At 43.4% G+C, this 22,102-nt stretch overlaps 1 protein-coding gene across 1 annotated transcript in view; it reads left to right on the forward strand.

Moving 5' to 3' along the window:
- The first annotated feature begins 1,331 nt into the window (after positions 1–1,331).
- Positions 1,332–22,102, forward strand: part of SEC23A (SEC23 homolog A, COPII coat complex component) — a 223,734-nt gene continuing 202,963 nt past the window's right edge. The window contains exons 1-2 of the mRNA XM_068253444.1: positions 1,332–1,429; positions 21,729–21,970. Of these exons, the coding sequence (XP_068109545.1) occupies positions 21,750–21,970 (221 nt within the window). The 5' untranslated portion in view covers positions 1,332–1,429; positions 21,729–21,749. The remainder of the gene's footprint in view (positions 1,430–21,728; positions 21,971–22,102) is intronic.

Below are 22,102 nucleotides of genomic sequence, written 5' to 3' on the forward strand. Positions count from 1 at the left end.
TACTTGATCGTGATCGCGCCGCGGAGCGACTTTTGCCGCGATTTTGCTATGCAGTGCATAGCATAGCAAAATCGCGGCCGCAAACGTCGGGAAAACGGCGGAATTGCGATTCAGCAATCGCTAGCGTTCAGCGCGAACGCTAGCGACTGCTAGTGGAAAAGGGCCCTCAGAGTGGTTTGCCAGGCGTTTTTGTTACAGAAGCTGTTCAGTAACAGCTTTTACTGTAACAATATGTGTAATCTGCTACACAAAAACACACTCAAAACCGCTAGGTATGTTTAGAAAACCTCTCTAAAGGGCCTGTTCATACTTGCTGCGTTTGTAGAACGCGTATAAATTCAAAGAAACGCAAGTTGAAAAACGCATGCGTTTTTTTTGCGTTTGAATGCGTTTTCTATTGCGTTTTGCACAAACACAGGGGAAAAAAAAGAATTATGGGAACCGTAGAGGAAAACGGACGCTAAAAACGCAATAGTACGCGTTTTTGATACGCGTCCATAGACTTTCATTGCGTCCGTTTCTATGCGTATCGCACAGAACTGCGTGCAGCAATGCGGATGAGAAACGTATGCGTCTCATACGCATACATGTGAACTAGCCCATTCAAAAGCATTAGGAGCCGTTTCTATGCGTTTTTGGTACCAGTACGCGTTCCCTGAAAACGGCTAGGAACGCATATAGTCTGAACAGGCCCTAAACATGCCTAGAATCGCTCTGAAATCAGCTCCCAAAACCGCTAGCATATTGCGGATCTGCTAGCGGTTTTGGTGTGCACTGGGCCTTAGACAGTTATGTAATTCAGATGATGCTGATCTTCTCTATCATTATTAGTTCTCCTTTTTAAAATAAGCAATATATCACTTTAACTGATAAAAATAATGTTTAAAGTCAATTAAACACCATTTTCATGTAACATATATCAACACATTCCTGAAGAAGGGACAAATAGGGAAGAAAGAGGGACAGAGGGATTTAGTTCCCAAAGAGGGACTGTCCCTCTGAAAAGGGGACATTTGGGAGCCATGAAAAAAGGCCTTGCTGTACCGGGCACTTAGCAAGCATGGGCACTGCTGGCAACCACTTCTTACTCCAGCGCCACTCATGTTTTAGCGCTAGTTTGAAGAGAAAGTTACGTCTGGTTGAAATTGGCAGATAAAACACATCACGGTTTCCATTATAGCAGAACTGGGGACATACAGTGGTGAATCACGACGCACAAACATGTAAACGATATCCCCTCTCAGGGACCCTAGGAAGCCAGAGTTGGGCACCCAATGGGCATGGGCAGGTGCTGTAATCGCCTCTCAAGCTGCTCTCTGCTCCTTGACGTGGCACTGGGCGCCGCCATGTTGGTGACGTCAGGCGGTGCGCTGGCTGGCTGGCAGGCCACTGGGATCTAGCAGGAGCTGAGGAGTGAGAGGGGAGAGAGGTAAGAGTGTCTGCGGGACTGCTGAGCTGGGTGAAGGGTAGTTTGTGGGGAAATACACTGGCATGTGTTGTGCGGAGGAAGTGAGGAGCTGTGCATGGAGCGAGCGTGAGTTTGTGTGTCTGTGAAGTGAGTGTCACTCATCGCTGACAGCAATATAAAATAAACAGCCGTCTCTCCACGGAGGATCAGAACGTCCACGAGAAATGATCTGCTGTCTCATTCATCGGCATACATTGCACGCTACGTGACTTCTCGTTAATAGTGAATGCTGAGGGCTGCGAGCTGCTCTGACAATCAAACTTTTCCTTCTATGCTCAAGTAACGGTCCTTGCATTATGCAGCTCCTACCAGGAGGACCTGTCACTGGCCCTGATCTGCTGGGCGATGTAGCTCTGCTTCACATTCACTATTACTTTGTAATGCTGAGACATTTGAAGAGAAGTACAGCATATAAACTACATATATCAGCTGTGAAATGAGAAATTACATTTTAGCTCTAGATTGCACAGGACTAGTCAGATTCAGAAATTCATAATTGTAACTGTATCTCCAATAATATACTCTAAAGGAAAAAAGGTGTCCAAGGTCCTTTCCTTCATACTTCTGGTCAGTCATTAATGCCATAGATCTGCTGGGAGCTGCACTGTGTGAATCTTCTGTATTTAAATTTCAAAACTTTTAAGGATTAAAATGCAATCTTCATGTCAGCTGTATCAGACACACCCAAAAGGTTAAAAGTGTGGGAGTATAATAAATGTAAAAGAAGATTTGTAGACTTTGCAGGTTCTTGTGGTGTTATGTACATGATTTATTAATTGCTAACTTGATTAATTAAATAAGATACCAGAGTCCCTTCTACTCATGATTATCTCTATACAAGGATCTCGCTTAAGCTGGCCATACACTGGCCCGATTTGCCGCCGTTTCGACAGCAGATTCGATCACTGGGATTGAATCTGCTGCCAATCGTTCGCGCTACACGCCAAATTTCGATCCATTTAGTCCGATCCCGTCGATCTGTGCGGAAAATTACTGTCGATCGCCCGCGGGTAGGGAGCGAGTCGCTAGCGGCGTTCGAGTGCCCGACGACCGATGCAATAGAGCGGCAATACATTACCTGCTCCACCGGCGTGACTACCCCCAGTCACCGCTGCTCCGTGTCCGCGCTGGTCTCCGACATGCTTCAGTTCCTCCTGCCCGGCAGGAAGTTTAAACAGTAGAGGGCCCTCTACTGTTTAAACTTCCTGCCGGGCAGGAAGAAGTAAAGCATGCTAGACCTGGAGACCAGAGCGGAGAATACAGCGGAGACCTGGGGACTGGAGCGGCGGCATCACCACCACCACCACAACAGATTGTGAACGGTTACAGGCTGAAATCGATTCACAATCTGTTTGCAGTAAAGGCAGCCATACGATCCCTCTCTGATCAGATTCGATCAGAGAGGGATCTATCTGTTGGTCGAATCTGATGGCAAATCGACCAGTGTATGGCTACCTTAATTCTTGTTTCTGGCTTCAATGGGTGGAGCTGTTGCAGCTCTGCATTTAGATAGGGGAAAGTAGCCGATCTCCGTCAGGTCCGCTGTACTATGCAGGTGACTTGCGCCTGCGCAGTAGAGCGGCCCGACAGCGATCGGCTATTTCCGCCTATCTCCGAGTGGAAAGCCAATACTGCGCCTGTGCTTGAGCCGGGAATGTAAAATATTTACGTCCCCGCCGTTCGGAGCGCCAGAGCGAGACCGCCGTGGGACACAGGAGGACGGGGGAAGCCTCATTAGGATCCGGAGGCTTCCCCCTACCGAGGTGAGTACCCCCCAGGGGATCTTTTTGTCGTTACAGGTTTTCTTTACAGAACACCTGTAAGGAATAAAGTGCTCTTGGTGGGCACTTACCTCAGAAGGGGGAAGCCTCTGGATTCTAATGAGGCTTCCCCCATTCTTCTACGTCACCCCGATCCAGCCCTGGCTCCTCCGGACAAACACCCCTCCCCCCAAAAAAAAAATCCCTAATCCTCATTGCCACTGCGCATAGGCACAGTAGCGGCTTTACACTTGGGCTCCGGCAGAAATAGTCAAGCCTAATTGGGTCCACTCTATTGCACAGGTGCTAGGCACCTGCACAGCAGAGTGAACACGGTCAGGCTCAGCTATTTTTGCTAGATGGGAAGCTGCTAGAGCGCTGCTGCCAACAAGGATGTCTTCGGGAATCCCAGCACTGGATACCCTCTACTGCGGAGGACAGGGGAAGCCTCTTTGGATCCAGAGGCTTGCCCCTCCGAAGTAAGTACCCCCAGGGGAACTTTTTTTCTTACAGGTTCTCTTTGAGGGCCCTTTCACACCGAGTCGGTGTGGTATTTTTACCGCACCCCACCGCCATGCAATGAAAGTCTATTGAGACTTTCATACTGAGACGTTGCGACAGAAGTGACATTTTCGCTGCATCCCCGATGCAGGGCCAGAAGTTCATTAACGCGCAGATTCTGCGGCGAGTTGCATCAGCCCAGAAGTCATGTTAGTCTATGGCAATGCGTAGATTTCTAAAAACTCACCAATGCGACGTCACGGTGCACACGTGCAGAAGCGTATATTAATAATACACTTCTGTGCACATCTGTATACCCAAAGCAGGAAGTGACGATAAGCGCACCCCGCGGGCGTCACTTCTTGCTTGGCCGGTGGCTAAACGGAACACCGCGCTGAAGCGCTGTGTTCCCTGAAGGCCTATTTTTGATGGTGCATTGTGGTGCGTCTGGTGTGACACACCGCCTAGCTGACGCTGGTTTCCAGTGTGAAACCAGCCTGAGCGTTGAGGGCCCATTTGCAATTCACTTTTTCTCCTCCGTTCTCTCCTGGGTGATCATTTTTCATCTTCTTAAAATAACTTTTCAGCATTTTGCAATTGAAAAGGTACTGTCAAAATGATTTGGTGTATTCTCTATCTTGCTGGGGGTTTGAAGGCATTTTATTGACAGGTGGAAAAATATCAACTTGGAGAAAAAGTGAATTATATACATATGGGCCAAGGGTTATAAAGCCTGGTACATACTTTCAATTATGATTGGCCAGTCAGGGCTTGTTCACACCTAGAGCATTTTTCGTTTTTCTTGAGCGCCGGCGATTTAAAATAACAACACCCATTGTGCAATGAATCCTTATGTGATAGTTGATATCTGTGTGGTTCATCTGCTTTCCGCTCAGCAAAGCGTTGCATGTACCATTTTTAGTGCATTTTTGCTACAATGGAAGGTATAGGAAAAACAAAAAAAGCTCACAAAATCGCTTTATGCGGAGATTGCGTTCACGATTTTAAAAATAAATACATTGTAATTATTCTTTTCTGGGTCAGAGTTCTCTTTCTGACTTGTCAGGTAGTGAAAAAACAAATCGCTCTGCAAAAGCACTTTGAAAAGCGATTTACAAAAAAACGTGGCACAAAGGTAAGTGCCAGGAGGGAAAAAAAATCACTTACAAAATCGCAAACCGCTGGCCTCAGCGATTGTGATTTTAGATGTAAACAAAGCCACAATGACCAATTTTACCATCTCCATGTATTGTAGTGTGAGGGTTACCTACACAATCATGGATCCGAGATGAAAAAGTAACTATAACAAGTAACTTGTCTATATATCTTATCTAAAGTTTAGAAAGTTTACCCAGCAAATCTAGCTGCAAACAGCTTCAAAAGTTTATGATTATTTATTGATGTGATACAATGAGGGCAGCCATGTTCTGTTTGTCACACTACACTGAGGCAAGGTGATAACGCCCCCCTGACGAAGGCGGCGAAACTGCGGTAGGGAACCGCTCTCCTCCATGGGACGCCACCCAGCAGTGCAGCACCCAGTGAGGGTTGTGACATCTGCCACCCGTCCGGTGGCCTGTCTAGATAAGAGTACCAACTGGCCGGTCCTAGCACTCTCCGGTGCCCGGAGTTGATGCACATACACACTGGGAGGGATCTATCGGATGCCACATGCTAACAGCTCTCTGTCCTCTTGCCGGATCCAGCAACACTGTGAACTGTCCAAAGGAGTGGGTGAGATGCACCTATGTGTGACCTACTAACTGTCTGCTGCACGCTTTGTGCAAAGCTGAACTAACACGTGATGTGATATACAGGGAGATCCTGGTTGTCACCCGCTGTTTTGAAGCTGTTTGGCTCGGACCGAGGTGATATTTTGGCTTGTGTTTTCTGCTAACTGTCACTGTTGTGCACTCGCTCAGATCTGCTGCTGCTACTAACACTAATTGCTTCTAATTCTAAGCATTATGACAACTGGTGGAAGTGTTTATCTGCAAAAAAGGACTTAGGAGTAGCTCACTCATCATACAACCATTTGTCCCAATCTGGTCCCCTTGTACCCTATGTGTGTGTGTGTATGGTGCACCAGTGAGTGGGGTGTGCTTTGCATGTGTGGCTGGGTGGCCATCCTATGCGTTTTTAATTTGTCTTAGTGAGTTTCATAATGTTAATAAGGAAATAATTTTGTATTTTCCTAAATTAATTGCGGACATTACTTTTTTATGACACGCATGTCAGCTTTATTAAACCACTTCAAATTTTGAGTAAATATAAGCTTATAACATCTCCAGCTCTCAGCCCGTGGAGAATTTCACTCCTCCCCTCTGCCTCTGAAATCTCTGGCTATTAACCTCCTCCTCCTGCCCAGACTGAGCTCCCATAAGCCCTTGCTACCTGGGACAGAGTGCCAAGGCTCTCTGAAAAGCTGTGTGTGAGGCTTGTTTAGTTTATAGGGAATTAAAGTATTAAAACAAAGCAAAAAAAGTATTTGGCTTGAGGAATGCCCTATAAACTATATGAAAGGAACACAATTATGCAATAAGTAAACATTTATCTCGGATCCACTTTAAGGCTAGAAACCCACTAGGAGAGCTTTTCTGAGCGCTTTGTGATTTGAAAAGCTCTAGCTAATGTAATGCTATGGGTGTGATCCCACTAGAGCGGTGTGATTTTATAAAAATCCCCCATAGCATTGCATTACCAAGAGCTTTTTCAAATCACTCACGCTTACAAAGCGCTCCCAGTGGGTTTCTGGCCTAATACTTAATCTGTTGAGCCTCATGCTACATGGAGGTGATAAAATTGGTCAGTGATTGGCCAATCCTAATTGAAAGTGTGTACCAGGCTTTAATCATGCTTAAGAAGTACTTCTCTGAGTGTGATGGCCAACAGTAGTTTAAGTTTTTTTGGGAACCCCTTGTACTGCGTCTTCCCACGTTAAGCTTCCCTGCATCATCCCTGCCACAAGGTCCATACAAGTTTATGGAGACTGGCATTTTGGCTGTGTTACTATGGATGCAGCAATAACTTTTTATTACTTATGCCACCAAAAGCAAAACGTTTTGAATCAGGATGATACCATCTATTGACTACATTAAATAAATTAAAAAAAAATTACAGGAAGCTTTTTGGTTATTGTGCCTTCATCAGACTTGAATCCAGTTATAACACCAAAGTGATACATGCACCGTATTTTTCAGACTATAAGACGCTCCTGACGATAAAATGCACCTAGGTTTAGAGGACTAAACCAGAGGAAAAAAATATATACTAAACCTGGTGCATCCATGGTGAATCTTGTGGATTATGCCCACTGTGTACCTTATGCTTCCTTGTACCTCTTGTTTCTCCCTGTGTCCTGTATGCCCTTTTCTGTCCCCTGTGTCCTCTGCGTGGGCACAGTACAATGAATCCCTGACATTGCGGCAGGTTGGAGGTTTGTAATGGCAGGCGTTCACAAGTCAGGAACTCCCTGCATTTGGACTATAAGACGCAGTGTCATTTTCCCCACTTTTGGTGGAGAAAAATTGAGTCTTATAGTCCAAAAAATACAGTATTTATTTCAGGACAATGTAGGCTTAATTTCACTGGCATTTATGTTTTTCTTTTTTGGTGGGTAGGGGGGATTTCCTACGTACTTGCTTGGCTGGTTCCTGTAGCTCCATTTTCTGTCTAAAATCAACAGAATATTAGTAGACGAAAAGCTGTCCAGATTATTACCGTTCTCTACTATCACCCACATAAGGAAGTCAGGGGGAAGCAGGGAGCAGGCACCAGCTAGTCTTCACGTCAGCACAGATCAGGTGACCCCTCCCATCACTGCTCTCTGCAGGTGCATTTTTAACTCTTTGTGGCCAGCAATACAGATCAGTTTAAGCAGCAGTGAGCAAAATTCTCTAGCTAGGGAATACTCTCCAAAAGAAGTTTCTCCAGAACAACATTCAGACAATACTGCAGCCAAATACTGTAGATCAGTAGGGGTGCCAGGCAACTGGCATTGTTTAAAAGGAAATAAATAAGGCAGCCTCCATATTCTTCTCACTATAGTTGTCCTTTAATACTCCCCGGGATAAACTGGCTTTTGAATATTGAGTGTTCTCCTTACTTTCTTGTGTGACTTCAATGTCAAGGTTCCCATATTTGAATCATTGCTATTTTAATGTTATTGTTACAGAAATGTAGTTTCACGAAGGAGATTTAAGAGTTTGCATTTTTTTTGATTCACAACTTACCAAGGAATATGTTTGTGAACATAGGTGTTCCAAATATAAATTTGTATATAAGATAATTGCTGTTCACGTACTCTAGGGAGCAATTTTATAGCAGCTATGTTTTACAGGTAGTTATATTAAATTGCAGTGCTGAGCAGTTGCTAGGTGTAGGATTGCATGGGCAAACCCATCCTTGACAGCAATATTTTGAACAGTTCTTACATTGTACTGTAGTTGTGAACTGTCTGCTTTTATTAAAATGTAGGCTAAAGACCACGTCCATCGTGCTGAAGAAGAGTACATTTACCGTGTTGCTTATTTCAAAATAAGGTAAAATTGGCAAATTAAAAGCAGGGCTGTGGAGTCGGAGTTGGGCAATTTTGGGTGCCTGGAGTCGGAGTCGGGAAAAAATGCACAGACTCTGACTCCTAATGAATTTGAACTGTAATTAAAATAGAAAATATGATAAAATGTTCTATTTCTCAGGTAATAGTCATCATAAATAATTTATACATACAATAATAGCTGTGCTTAGCCTGCAACAATGAAATACACCAATCAAAATTAGTTACTTGTGCTGCTTCAATAAAGCAGTCCCCGTATTTTTAAAGCCAGATATACACATCTGATTGTGACTGTATATATACTAAATAACATCTATGCTGTAAGTATAAAGCCTGATGTGTAGCCGTGTCACTAATAGAGATGGTCAACGAGATGGAGATAATTCTGCGTTGATTCTGATTTATGCAAATGTACGCACTCTCTTTGCTCATGAAATCAAATCATTTGATATGTTGTTAAAGTTTGCTGACTACAAATTAAATGATACCCGAGACGGATGAAAAGAAAAGTTTTATACATACCTGGGGCTTCTTCCAGCCCCCTTCAGGCTAATCAGTCCCTCGCTGTCCACCTCCACCACCTGGATCTTCTGCTATGAGTCCTGGTAATTCAGCCAGTCAGCGCTGTACGGCCGCATGCCGCTTCCACAGCCAGGAGCGTTCTGCACCTGCGCAATAGTGCTGCGCAGGTGTAGTACGCTCCCGGCGGCGGAGTGTGTGCATGCGCACCACGCCAGACTGGCTCAAGTACCTGGACTCATAGCAGAAGATCCAGGTGGCAGAGGAGAACAGCGAGGGACTGATTATCCTGAAGGGGGCTGGAGGAAGCCCCAGGTATGTATAAAACTTTAATTTCATCTGTCTCAGGTTTACTTTGTTACACATACATATGCACGCCCCACAGAGCTGCAGGGAATACACTGAGAATGTTGTGCACATTGAACACAGAGGTGTTGTCTATCACCCATAAACCTAGTTTAGATTGTGCATGAAGAATGTGTAATAGAGGAAGAATCTCCTCATTCACCTGCAGAGTACCTGCACATCACTCTTACATGTACCCACAGTTACATTGCCTAGGGCCTGATAGATGTTCTTTGTTCTGGTCTTTACCTTTTACACGTACTCTTACCAAGGACTAGTTTTAGTCTATGACTAAAGGGAATAAATATGGCAGTCTACATATCCTTCTCAGTTCAGTTGTCCTTTAAAATTCCTAAGCGTTGGCAGTTAAGAGACGATTTTCACGTTACATACTTTCAATCAACAAGATTGTAATATGCAAATTAGAGGAGTCGGAGTCAGTGGAATCCTAAACTGAGGAGTCGGAGGATTTTTGTACAGACTCCACAGCCCTGATTAAAAGTACACTTACTCTCCTGGTGACCCGTAAAAATCTAGCATTCTGAGCCCCACCCCAGCCTTCCGAAGCAAACTGCAGTTCTGTGGCCACCCGAGCTGTGTTGCCATGTTGCTGTGGACCACCCCCAGCGTGGCTGCAGGTTATCAGACCACCACCGTTCTGCTGGAGGTGCACTTTAACCAACAAACAGAAAATTCATATTACCCCCTTGAAACTTCAACAGGCTGGTACACTCACAAAACAAAACTCGGCCGAGGTGGCCAATTAACAAACGCCTCAGCAACTCCTGATGGCCGCCTGGCCCCCAACAATCTGCCTGGCCATCACTTCGAGGGAGCAGTGGCCAAGAGCTTTGTTCTGCACACTCACCTGGCTCCTCTGTATAGCAGCAGAACACGTCAATAGCCTGCAGGCTAGCAATGCATCTGTGCAGTCTAAGCCCTTTAATGTTGCCCGACGGAGTGGATCTCGATTCCCACCAGGCGACATTAATAGTGTGTATGGGCCTTTACAGTATTTTTCTGCTATACTTTGTTCGAGAGGTTTACTTTGCCCCAAAAAGACCTATTAAAAAAAACCACAGTAACTTTGTATTCTACTCTAACAGTTCAGTAGAATCTCTAATACAGTAGTAAACTCTGATTTGGTAAACCTTTGGCTAAAGGAAATTCAGTTCCCAAGTCCCAGCCATGTGCCTGTATAAATGTTTAATGTATGATGAATTCTGATATAGTAAACTTCTGATAGGGTAAACTTGGCCAGGTCCATTGAACTTTAATCACATTTTATTGTATTGTTCACTGCCAAGTGTAGATCTCTTAGGGGTAGTCAAAGTAGCACCCTTTCCCTGAGTGGTTAAAGAATATTCAGCTAAGCGTTTACTTTTCTTTCCTGAGGAAACCTATTCAGAGATGTAGAAGAAGCGAGGGATTTCAGTCATTAGACCGCCCCATTTACTAGAGGGATTATCTGTGAAGAGTATAAAATTGTTACACCTATGATCCATGCAAGATCTAAGTGCTGACCAAGTGCTGCCAACATCTTCCGCAGTGCTGTACAAAGTATATTGGGCTTTATTCACTAAGCTGCGCTGCTACAGCAGTTTTATGCACTGAGGAGTCGGTACAAAAATCATCCGACTCCTCAGTTTATGAAACCTACAACTCCGACTCCAGGTTCCCAAAATTGCTTCGACTCATCAATTCCAACTCCTTATTCTAATTTTTACAAAGGCTATGGATTTGGTTCATAAATCATCCGACTCCTACTCTGATGCCTCAGTTTAGTAAAACCACTGACTTCGGCTCCAGCTACCCAAAATTACTCCGACTCCTCGACTCCACAGCCCTGGTTTTACAGAGCGTACATTTGGAGCTGATGACGTCTCTGTGATGATAACCGCACAGGTTTGCAGCTGGTTGGTAACTGCAGTGCAGAACCTGCACTGCTAATGAGCGTCCATGTGATCGGTACAGTCCCGTGGATGAAAGTGGTGTTTGTTTCCCTCAAGGTAAAGGAACAGTCTTATAGTAGGAAAGACATCAGGAGAACGAGCTCATCTGAAATAAAGTGAATGCTAGTATATTATTATATTATTCTTCATGCTTATCAGCTGAAGAATTTACAACATATTTCACTGATAAAATTGCCAAAATCTGAAGTAGTTTTTTTCCATGCAGACCTAAAACTCCATCTCCTCTTGTCGATTGCTCCCTATCTGCTTTCTCTTCACTCTCCGAACATTCTTTCTCCACTCTAATCTCCAAAATCTCATCTAACCACCTGTTCCTTGGATCCTATCCTCTCCGATCTCATTCCGCAGATATCCTCATCCCTGCTCTAACATTGCTGTTTGAATTCTCCCTCTCCACTGGTATTTTTCCGTCCCCACTCAAAAAGGCTGTTGTAACACCACTACTTAAAAAAAATTATCTCTAGACCTCACTGTGCTCGCCAACCACCGCCCAGTGTCACTTCTCCCATTTGCATCTAAATTACTTCAGCAGCACATTCATGCTAAACTTAGCCATTATTTATCTGCTAATTCCCTGTTTGATCAGTTCCAGTCTGACAAACCACTCCACAGAAACAGCCCTTACTAAAGTGGCCAATGATCTTCTCACAGCTAAATTCAAAGGCCATTATTCCATACTCAGGGGTAATATTTGATTCTTCTCTCTCATTTATTCCTCACATTAACTCCCTAACCAGCTCCTATAATTTCAAACTCAAAAAACATAGCACACATCCGACCTTTTCTCACTCAGGACACAACTAACATGTTAGTACATGCTCTTATTATATTTCGCTTGGACTATTGTAATATATTGCTTGCTGGACTTCCGACTAACCGACTGGCACCCCTCCAATCTGTACTGAACTCGGCTACTCGTCTCATTCATCTCTCTTCTTGTTCTTCCTGTGCGACTTCTCTCTGTCAAGCTCTTCATTGGCTACCAATTAACCAGAGGATACAGTTCAAACTCTTAAAGAGAGTCTGAAGCGAGAATAAATCTCGCTTCAGACCTCATAGATAGCAGGGACACGTGTGCCCCTGCTAAACCGCCGCTATCCCGCGGCTTAACGGGGGTCCCTGATCCCCCAAATCCCCTCCGTAATGCGGGTGAGCGCTTCCTGGTTGGGGCAGGGCTAACCGCCGCAGCCCTGCCCCACGCGCGTCTGTCAGCGCGTATCTCCTCCTCTCCCGCCCCTCTCAGTCTTCCTTCATTGAGAGGGGCGGGGGAGAGGCGGTGATGCGCCGCTGACAGACGCGACTGGAGGCAGGGCTGCAGCCATTAGCCCTGCCCCAAGGAGCGACCAAGTCTGCAACCAAGTGTCGCAGTGGGGGGTTTGGGGGTGAAGGGACTCCCCCCGTTCAGCGGCGCTATAGAGGCGGTTTAGCAGGGGCACACGTGCCCCTGCTAACTATGAGCTCTGAAGCGAGATTTATTCTCGCTTCAGAGTCTCTTTAACCCTAACCTACAAAGCTCTCCACAGTCCCTCTCCCTCTTCACTAGTTTCCAGATACCAACCCAACCGCAATGTCAGATCTGCACATGAGCTTCTTTTATCCTCCTCTAAAATTACCCCATCGCATTCACGTATACAAGACTTCTCATGTGCCTCACCCCTTCTTCCACAGCACATTCGTCACTTTCCCATTTTTGAAATCCTTAAACGCTTCCTCAAAACGCCCCTGTTCTGACAAGCATATGCTCTAACTTAGGCTATTCCTCCTTCGGCCTCGCATCTAGTTTATCTACTTACTAAATAACCTAAACATGCACTGCTTGTTGTATACTGCATACTTCCTGACCTCTTTTCTCTCCCCCCCCCCCCCCCCCCAACACAAATTCCTTTAGATTGTAAGTTTGCAAGGGCAGGGCTCTCACCCTTTTGTGTCTTGGAATTTGTTAATCTTTTTATAGCGTGCACTCTGTTATACGTTTTGTTCATCATGTTACATCTGTCATGATAATCACCAGTTCTGTATTTTGTACCAGTGTCCATATTTGATGTATATCATTGCTGTATCATTATGTACCCCTTGTTTGTTTTCCTACTTTGTACAGCGCCACGGAATATGTTTGCGCTTTATAAATAAACAAATAATAATATCAAAGAAATACTGTGGCTGTTAAACATAGTGCAGATGTGATTTTTTTGTTGTTGTTATTGGAGAATTCGCATTTCTTGTCCTGCTGGTTTGCAGAATACAGCATTATGTGGGGTGTGACTTCATCCTGTTACTACGCCTTGAGTAATAGAGATGGACAGTGAGATGCTATTAATTCCAGCTTCCATTCAAATGTTATGGAAAGTGTAGGCAGTAGGGATGGTCAGTGAGATAAGGAGTTTATGCAAATTTTATGCAAATTATATACAACTTGAAAATGAACCAGTCTAATGCAACAACTGGATTGTATTGCTGTATTTCTGAATTGCATAATGTTTCCTTTTTTTTTTTTTTTTTTTTTTTTTTTTTTTTATGGATTTCAAATTTTATTGTAAAAAAAAAAAAATTAACATGTATAAAGTGATGCCAGCCAAAGGCATTATTACTTCTCCTTAGGGCCCAATCACACTGCGGCATTTTCAGCAGATTTTGGAATTGCTGATGATTGCTAGCACTTTTAAAGTCGCTTGAGTAATTGAAAGTACATGGCATTGATCTCACTGCAGCGATCGCCAACAATTTGCGTTTTGCGGAAAATGATCGCGATTGAAATGTTAAACTCGATCTCTCAAAAATTTGCAAATCGTCCAGTAAAAAATACGCAAAAGTATCACCATCACAAAATGCTAGTGATTTTGCTAGCGTTTTGCGATCCCCAGTGTAAACAGGGCCTTACTCTGTCCACTGGAATCCACTCCATGGTGCAATGTGCCTTTATTCCTCAACTACCCCTCCTCCCCGCCCACATACAACAGTACACGTTGCTTGCCTGCAGCCTAGGCATGCGTCTGTATAAGCTTGGGGCCAGAACTGTTGCCCTATCATGGATTTAACCAATCCGATCAGATTGAAGGGATCAATCAGAAAATCGGGTCGATTTAATTAATCTGTTTGGACCTTGTAGGAGATTTTTTTTTTTTCCATTAGTCATCATAAGCCATCATTTCCGATTGTTCATACAAAAAAAATCGTTCGGCAAATTGTATTGTTAGTTGCCTCCTCAAGCTCTTCAGAAGACAGCACTGAGTTCAGACCAAGTTGGTCGAATAGCTCAGAGAAGCATATTTGCATTGATGATGACTGAAGTTTTTTAACTCTTCCTGTACTGGAAAACACCTTAGATTCTTTTCTTTTTCAAATAATCTTTATTTATCAATTTTTGAACAGTACAAAATCACAAAATATATAAGTAGCATTCTATTCAAAAGCCATATCTATAGAATATACCATAATAAACTAGACCATCTTTGATCTATAGGTGTATAAGAGTATAAATTGTCCGACATATCTATAACCAGTCTCTGTAAAATTACAGGTGTATATGAAGTTGACAACGTTTGTAAAATTATAAAGCATATTAACTAACAAGACCACTTTAATTCTTTATATACGCTTCTCATTATTTAAATTGCATCATATATATATATATATATCTCTAGAAAGCGTCTGAAATATGTTTAAGGCACTCTGCATACTACAGCTGTGCTAGCTGTCAGTGAGATTCTTTTCTTTGCTACTAATAATCTATTTGTTAGCCATACTACACATACAATTCATTATCTCATACATATTTCTACTTCAGATTATGCCTAGGTGCAAAGAAAAAAATTCATAAAAGGAAAAGATGGTCCAATTGACAGCGCCACTGCCTGGATGCAATTAGAATTCAGGGTTGCTTTGTACACATGGGACCATCTTTCTATTTACTACACAGCAGGTAGAACATTTTGTGGACACAATGGAGTGCTAGTACCGGCACTCCTTTCACCTGCTGGGGACCGCTGGTAGTAAATCCTACACTGCACTTGTGGCTGTCTAAGCCTGATGCGGTGTAGGATTTATGCCACCTGCCATTTTCGCTCCCGACGCGATCGTGCGCACCTGAGAGGGGGGATTTAGCTGTCATATGACAGCTGACATCTCCCCTCAGTGATCAGGAGCCATCGTGATTGGCTCCTGATCACGTGACCACTACAATCGCCAGCGGATCATAGTGATCACTGTTGGCAGCGGCGGTCTGAGGGGAAGAAGAGTGGGGACTCGCCTTCTGACGTTTCCCTGGCGATCGTCTCTCCACTCTGGCCGGCATCCCTGCTCGCTCTTCATTAAGTGACGGGTCCAGGCTTAATGACGTCATCAAGCCGCGACCTGGAACTTAACGGCAATGCGAGCGAGGATGCCGTCCAGAGTGGGAGGGGGCTGGAGCCTGGGAGGTGAGTAAAGGCTGCTGGCCATATGGGGGACACCTGCCCACACTAGCCATACTAGGTATCTGGCTGCTTGAAACCCCCCCCCCCAAATGTGCCTCCCGCCCCGCATGTAAAATAGCCTGGTCCTTAAGGGGGGTGTTAGGCAGCCGGTCCCCAAAGGGTTAAACATGTGTATGGTAAAGAGTTTATGCTGCTGCCAGAGGCTCCCACTCCACAGATTGGTGCACAAGAACTCAACCTCAGCGCTGCCATCAATCGAAAACCTCCAATTTTGACAGTTCCAGCAACCACCAAGTGCTTAACAGTACAACAAGGTGGTCAGTAATCTGTAAAAACCACACAAATTTTATTCAGTAAATTGGAGAAATCAATTAAAAGCAATAGTACTATTTGTTGGGTCCAAGGGTGACCTAACAAATACATACACACATAAAATGCATATATAGTGCTCAGTAAAATGGTAGTCAGCTGTCATAGTGCCCACTCTCAAGTTTCCAACCTTTTTAGGCCTTGCGCCTAGGGGTTTCTGGGGTCGATTTTATGCTTTACAACTTTTAACAAACCTGCAAGAGTTGCCCTGCAAACTTGTAGCGAACCAGAAGTCTAGAAGTAAGGGGCTAAAAAAGACAAAAAAAACCTTTTACTAAAACGCGATGGAAAACAGAAATTTGCCTTTAAAAAAAAAAAAGGTGTTGGTGATTATTCAGGTTGGAGTGAGCATATGAGGTCTTCCACAATGCATCACTGCTGAATTTTCCCTTTTTTGTTCCTGAAAGCCAAAACGTCTCCAGAACCGCTGGGATGCATTGATGTGTCAGCTTGTTAATTGTGCGGAGCCATAATGATCCAACATGCTTACAGACTGTTTTAGACTGGGTGGTTCCTTATCAGTGCATGGCATGGATTAATGTGGCTCTATGACGAAGGACTTGAAACGCCCAGAGTTAAAGATTGCCCAGCAACCTTGCGTTGAACCAGAACTCCTAGAAGTGTGTAGGGGGCTGAAAAGGATAAAATGCCCTCTTACTAAAAATGCTATGCAAAACAGAAATTTGCCTTCTTAAAACAGAAGGTGTTTGTGATTTGCCATCCACTGATGAGGACCAACCATTCTGAAACAGTCTTTATGTATGTTGGATTATTGTGGCCCTGTACAATTCACAAGCTGAAACAGCAAGAGAGTGAAAGATTAGTTTATTATTATTATTATGAACCCTAATAGTATAAAGCTGTAAACAGAAAATTAATAAATAAATAAAATCCCCATGCTGCTTCCATTTCTTCTATTCAGCTGTTCACTCTATCCAGCTACTATAAAGAAATATATTTTTGTATTTTTGAATGATCTTATTTTAAAATGGTTATAATATATTGTTATGTTTTTTGTATGTGTGCTTTCCTATCAGAATACAATTTTATTTGTTTACATAAGAATTATCAGTACCAGCATAAAGCTTTGTTTGCAATATGGCTGGGCAAATTCCAAAAGACACAGTGCACCTACTAGTTTTCTTTTATCTGCTTTATGGTGTTCAAACTAGACTGAATTGGTTACCCTCTGAATTCCTTTGGCCCATCCCTAGTCTGCAGTTTTGTAGTATTGGTTACAGCATTTAAGATTTTTTTTTTTCGCCATGTTAATTTGTCATAGAGCTTATAAACCAGTGATTGTGTTTTGTGTGATATAGCAGACATTTACAATGTACAAATTTAGTATGTATAACTGTCCAAAGGAAATTGTAGAAGTTTCAACTGGAGATCTGTTTTACATATAATATATATATGTAATTTGTTTTTTATCTTGAAAACATTTAACCTCTAACCTCCACAGTGAAAATTTGTGGACACTTCTTGGTAGGCTAAGAAGTGTGCGTGTATGTGTGTGTGTATACATCTACATATATATATATATATAATATAATATTATATATATATATATATAGATATAGAGATATATAGATATAGAGATATAGAGATATAGAGATATAGAGATATAGAGATATAGAGATATAGAGATAGAGAGATAGAGAGATAGAGAGATAGAGAGATATATAGAGAGATAGAGAGATAGATAGATAGATAGATAGATATATAGATATATAGATATATATATCTATCTATCTATCTATCTATCTATCTATCTATCTATATATATATTTATAGATATATATTTTTTTATTTTATTTTTTTTTTAATTTGTGTATATATGTATACACATTTTTAGTAGTTGCTGCCTTAACCACTAAATGTTGACTGGACATTTATAAACGTCCAGTGTTTTTGTGGATAGTGCACCACCAGTTTGTTACTAAATGAGGCACATGTGCTATCATTTCAACTGTTAAGAGATGTAGAATACATTTTGGTGGGTCTTAAAACTTGGACGTATGTCACATAAAAAATAGGTACGGACAAACTCAATCCAACATAAAAAGTCATTTTCAAAATTATGATCAAATTTGGGAAAGTTTTAGCAAAACTACAAGAGACATATGTAGTAACATTTTAACCGTGGTAAGTAGTAGAATAGAGTTTAGAAAGTTTTAGGGCTGAGGCCCATGTCTTGTGTATTATTTTTAGTCACAAACTAAATCAAAGGCAATTACATTTTTGCATATTCTGTACCAAAATAAAAGACTTGTAAAATGAAAACAGAAAAAACATATATTGTTACTTTAGGAACTTGGCTTTTTAAATATGTATGCCATGAGGGTATATTACTATTATTTTTGCAAATAAGGTCTTATAATCATCAATAGTGTAGAATAAGAAAGTAAAAAACGAAAAACATAAAAAAGACCTTTATTTCCAAACACAATATTGTCACACTGTGCTAGGAACATAATCTAAACGTTGTTATAACTAGGATGAATAAGCAAAACAAATTTGTGGGTTTAACTTATAGTTAGCAGTGGCTGGATGGTTAAGGGCTCTGCCTCTGACACAGGATACCAGGGTTCGAATCTCTGCTCTGCCTGTTCAGTATGCCAGCACCCATTCAGTAGGAGACCTTAGGCAAGTTTCCCTAACACTGCTACTGCCTATAGAGCGCGACCTAGTGGCTGCAGCTCTGGTGCTTTGAGTCCGCCAGGAGAAAAGCGCGATATAAATGTTATTTGTCTTGTCTTGTCTTAGCACTGTTTATTGTAACGCTATAATGGATGTAAATTAAGAAATAGTGTGTTTTTCAGTGTTTTTTTTTTCTCCCTTTAAAATGGATTGAAAATAAGGTAATTACTAAAAAAAAATTATCACACACACTAAAAGCCTACCGTATTTTTCGGACCATAAGACGCACTTTTTCTCCCCCAAAAGTGGGGGGGGGGGGGGGAAAGTACCTGCGTCTTATGGTCCAAATGTAACAATTGGGGCCAGCGCCAGGAACCCACACATACACTGCGGTCAGATAGCTGATCCCTGCCACCCACCGCACAATGCCACAGCGTATCACTCCCTTTAATTGCAATTTTCACGTGGCCTCCTCCCATAGTCCTGCTTCAGATGCCGGTGGCCGATGTGGGTGCGCTGTCCATCACGGCCCCTGCAGCGCCAGACACGCTGACCCCTGCCGTCACACTTCCACTTGGCCTGATGTTTCCGGGGTCAGGGTCGGCTGTCCGGCGCTTTTACAACAAGTTTCCCCCTCCAGAGGAGCGGCTCGCTCTTTCTGCGCTGTCAGTCATGGGCAAAAATGCTGATCCCTGCCATCAGCGAGTGCAGTGATTGGCTAGAACGGCAGAGCCTGCTCCCGCCCGCAGGACCATCGGCCCCCACCTGATTGGCTGGCGGCTTCTCATAGGGACATGTGAAGACGGAAGCCCGGAGAGAGAGTGAGCGATCCCGCTGTGCGATGGGTGGCAGAGATCAGCATTTTTGGCCATGACTGACAGCGCAGAAAGAGCGAGCCGGTCCTCTGGAGGGGGAAACTTGTTGCAAAAGCGCCGGACAGCCGACCCTGACCCCGGAAACATCAGGCCAAGTGGAAGTGTGACGGCAGGGGTCAGCATGTCTGGCGCTGCAGCGGCCGTGATGGACAGCGCACCCACATCGGCCACCCGCATCTGAAGCAGGACTGTGGGAGGAGGCCACGTGAAAATTGCAATTAAAGTGGCATTGTGCGGTGGGTGGAGATCTGATTGGCCGGGTTTTCCCGGGCATCTGAAGGGGGCCATGTGGGAGATGGAGTAGCAGGCCATAGGACATCCACATAACAGAGAGGGGGACACAGAATAAATACACGAAGACCATAGGGGGACACAGGACTGACATAGGGGGGACAAAACAAGGGCTGAGTAGCACAAGGAGGGACACAAAAGGTACACGGTAGACATAATTTGGGGGGAAAGGTCCATAAGATGCCCCTGTGCCATGGACGCAGCAGGATAAGTATAGATTTATTTTTTTTCCTGATTTTTGTCCACAAAACCTGGGTGCGTCTTATGGTCCGGAGCGTCTTATGGTCCGAAAAATACGGTAATTTGTCCTGAAAAAAAACAATATATAGATCATTTAGGTGTGATTAGTAGTAATAATGTTATTGGGAAATGAATGGGAGCAGTGCTGATATGTGAAAATTCGTTTGGTCCTGATCTGGTTAAAAAGGAACTGGAGTGAAAATAACATGATGAATAAAATCGCTCATTTTTTACTATATTAACTTATCAATTATTTAGTAAGGGTTTGCCAATTGTTAAATCTTTCTTCTCTGTGATGTATACTCTAGAATTTATCACTGGTGGTGACAGCTTGAGTTCTGCCAGGTGATCTGTGCAGAATGATCGTTAACCACCCTGGCGTTCTATTGAGATCGCTAGGGCGGCTGCGGGAGGGTTTTTTTTAAATTAAAAAAAAAATATTTCATGCAGCCAACTGAAAGTTGGCTGCATGAAAGCCCACTAGTGGGCGCTCCTGCAGCATAATTCCGATCGCCTCCGGTGATCAGAATTAACAAGGAAGGCTGCAATGAGCAGCCTTCCTTGTTTGGCATTCCTCGTCGCCATGGCGACGAGCGGAGTGACGTCATGGACGTCAGCCGCCTCCGATCCAGCCCTTAGCGCTGGCCGGAACTATTTGTCCCGGCTGCGCAGGGCTCGAGCAGCGGGGGGGACCCTCTTTCGCCACTGCTGCGGCGGCGATCAGGTAGCACACGCGGCTGGCAAAGTGCCGGCTGCGTGTGCTGCTATTTATTTGGAGAGAATCGACCCAGCAGGGCCTGAGCGGCACCCTCTGGCGGTAATGGACGAGCTGAGCTCGTCCATACCGCTAAGGTGGTTAATGAGAGTTAATGAGAGTTCTATGCACAGGGGGAGATACTGGTTACTTGGCAGTTGGAAAAATAAGTTATTTCCCACAATGCCACAAGGTTTACAGACCGCAAACTGTCAGAACCATGGTTATGACATTACTCTGTAGGAGGGGTTTAACAAAAATATCAGCCATACTGGGGAAACACAGTACAAATTACGAATGACAGACTAGACCTAAAGCACAGAATCATTTGTAACTAAACCTAAGGAGGAGGATTTCTAGCTAAATGCAGCACTAAAATGTCATGTTTAATCCATTCAGTGAATTTCTGCTAAAAAAAAAAATCTGGCATAATCGTTTCTAAGCTGTAAGCAATCTTTTAAAGCAAAGTTGAAATGCTGGGTGTTAGACCACTTTTTAAGTTAAGGATAGATCTCTAAAGTTCAATCCTTAAAATAACTACAGAATTCTAAAGGTGCATACACTACATCCGGCAACGACAGGTCTGTCAGACCCTCCCGCTGGGCGGACGTTCAGCCGACAGTAGAACTTGTGTACGCACTGTCGACGGATTGATAAGGCTGTTTCTGAACGATCCGCTGAGCGGTTTTTACTGCGAATTTAATTAAAGCGAATGGGAGCGATATTTAAAAAAGCTAATCGATCTGAAAAGCGCTTCTAGTGTGAATGGGCCCTGACAAATGGTTTTTTGATCAAAATAAAAAGATTGTTTGGACGATCAAGGTATGGCCATTTTAACAGGGACAGAGACAACAGTGTAAAGACTTGTTCTATCTCTTTATTGCAGTTTCATAAACAAAACAAATGGTAGCGATCCAACGCTTTCTACATTTATGTTATGTGAATAACATTTTTTTGTAATCATTTTTTCTACCCTGGAATTGGTTGTAATTCTCATTTTGACCTAGCTCTTTGTACTTGTTCCAGGTTGCTGGAGAGCATCTGACCATGACCACCTTTCTGGAGTTTATTCAGCAGAATGAAGACAGAGATGGTGTCCGCATCAGCTGGAATGTTTGGCCTTCTAGCCGTTTGGAGGCCACAAGAATGGTGGTTCCAGTAGCCTCGCTCTTTACCCCATTAAAGGAGAGGCCAGATCTTCCCCCCATTCAATATGAACCTGTCCTGTGTAGCAGAACAACCTGCAGGGCTGTACTTAATCCGCTGTGGTGAGATTTCCTCATGTTTTCATTGGTTTGTCTGTGAAAGTGATTGTGAAGCCCAAGATGTCTATAAAAAGGATAACGGGGCAACTGATAATTCTTTTTTTTTTTTTTTTTTTTTTTTTTTTGACCGTATGA

Source organism: Hyperolius riggenbachi, chromosome 9, assembly GCF_040937935.1.
Source record: "Hyperolius riggenbachi isolate aHypRig1 chromosome 9, aHypRig1.pri, whole genome shotgun sequence".
NCBI classification, from domain to species: Eukaryota; Metazoa; Chordata; class Amphibia; order Anura; family Hyperoliidae; genus Hyperolius; species Hyperolius riggenbachi.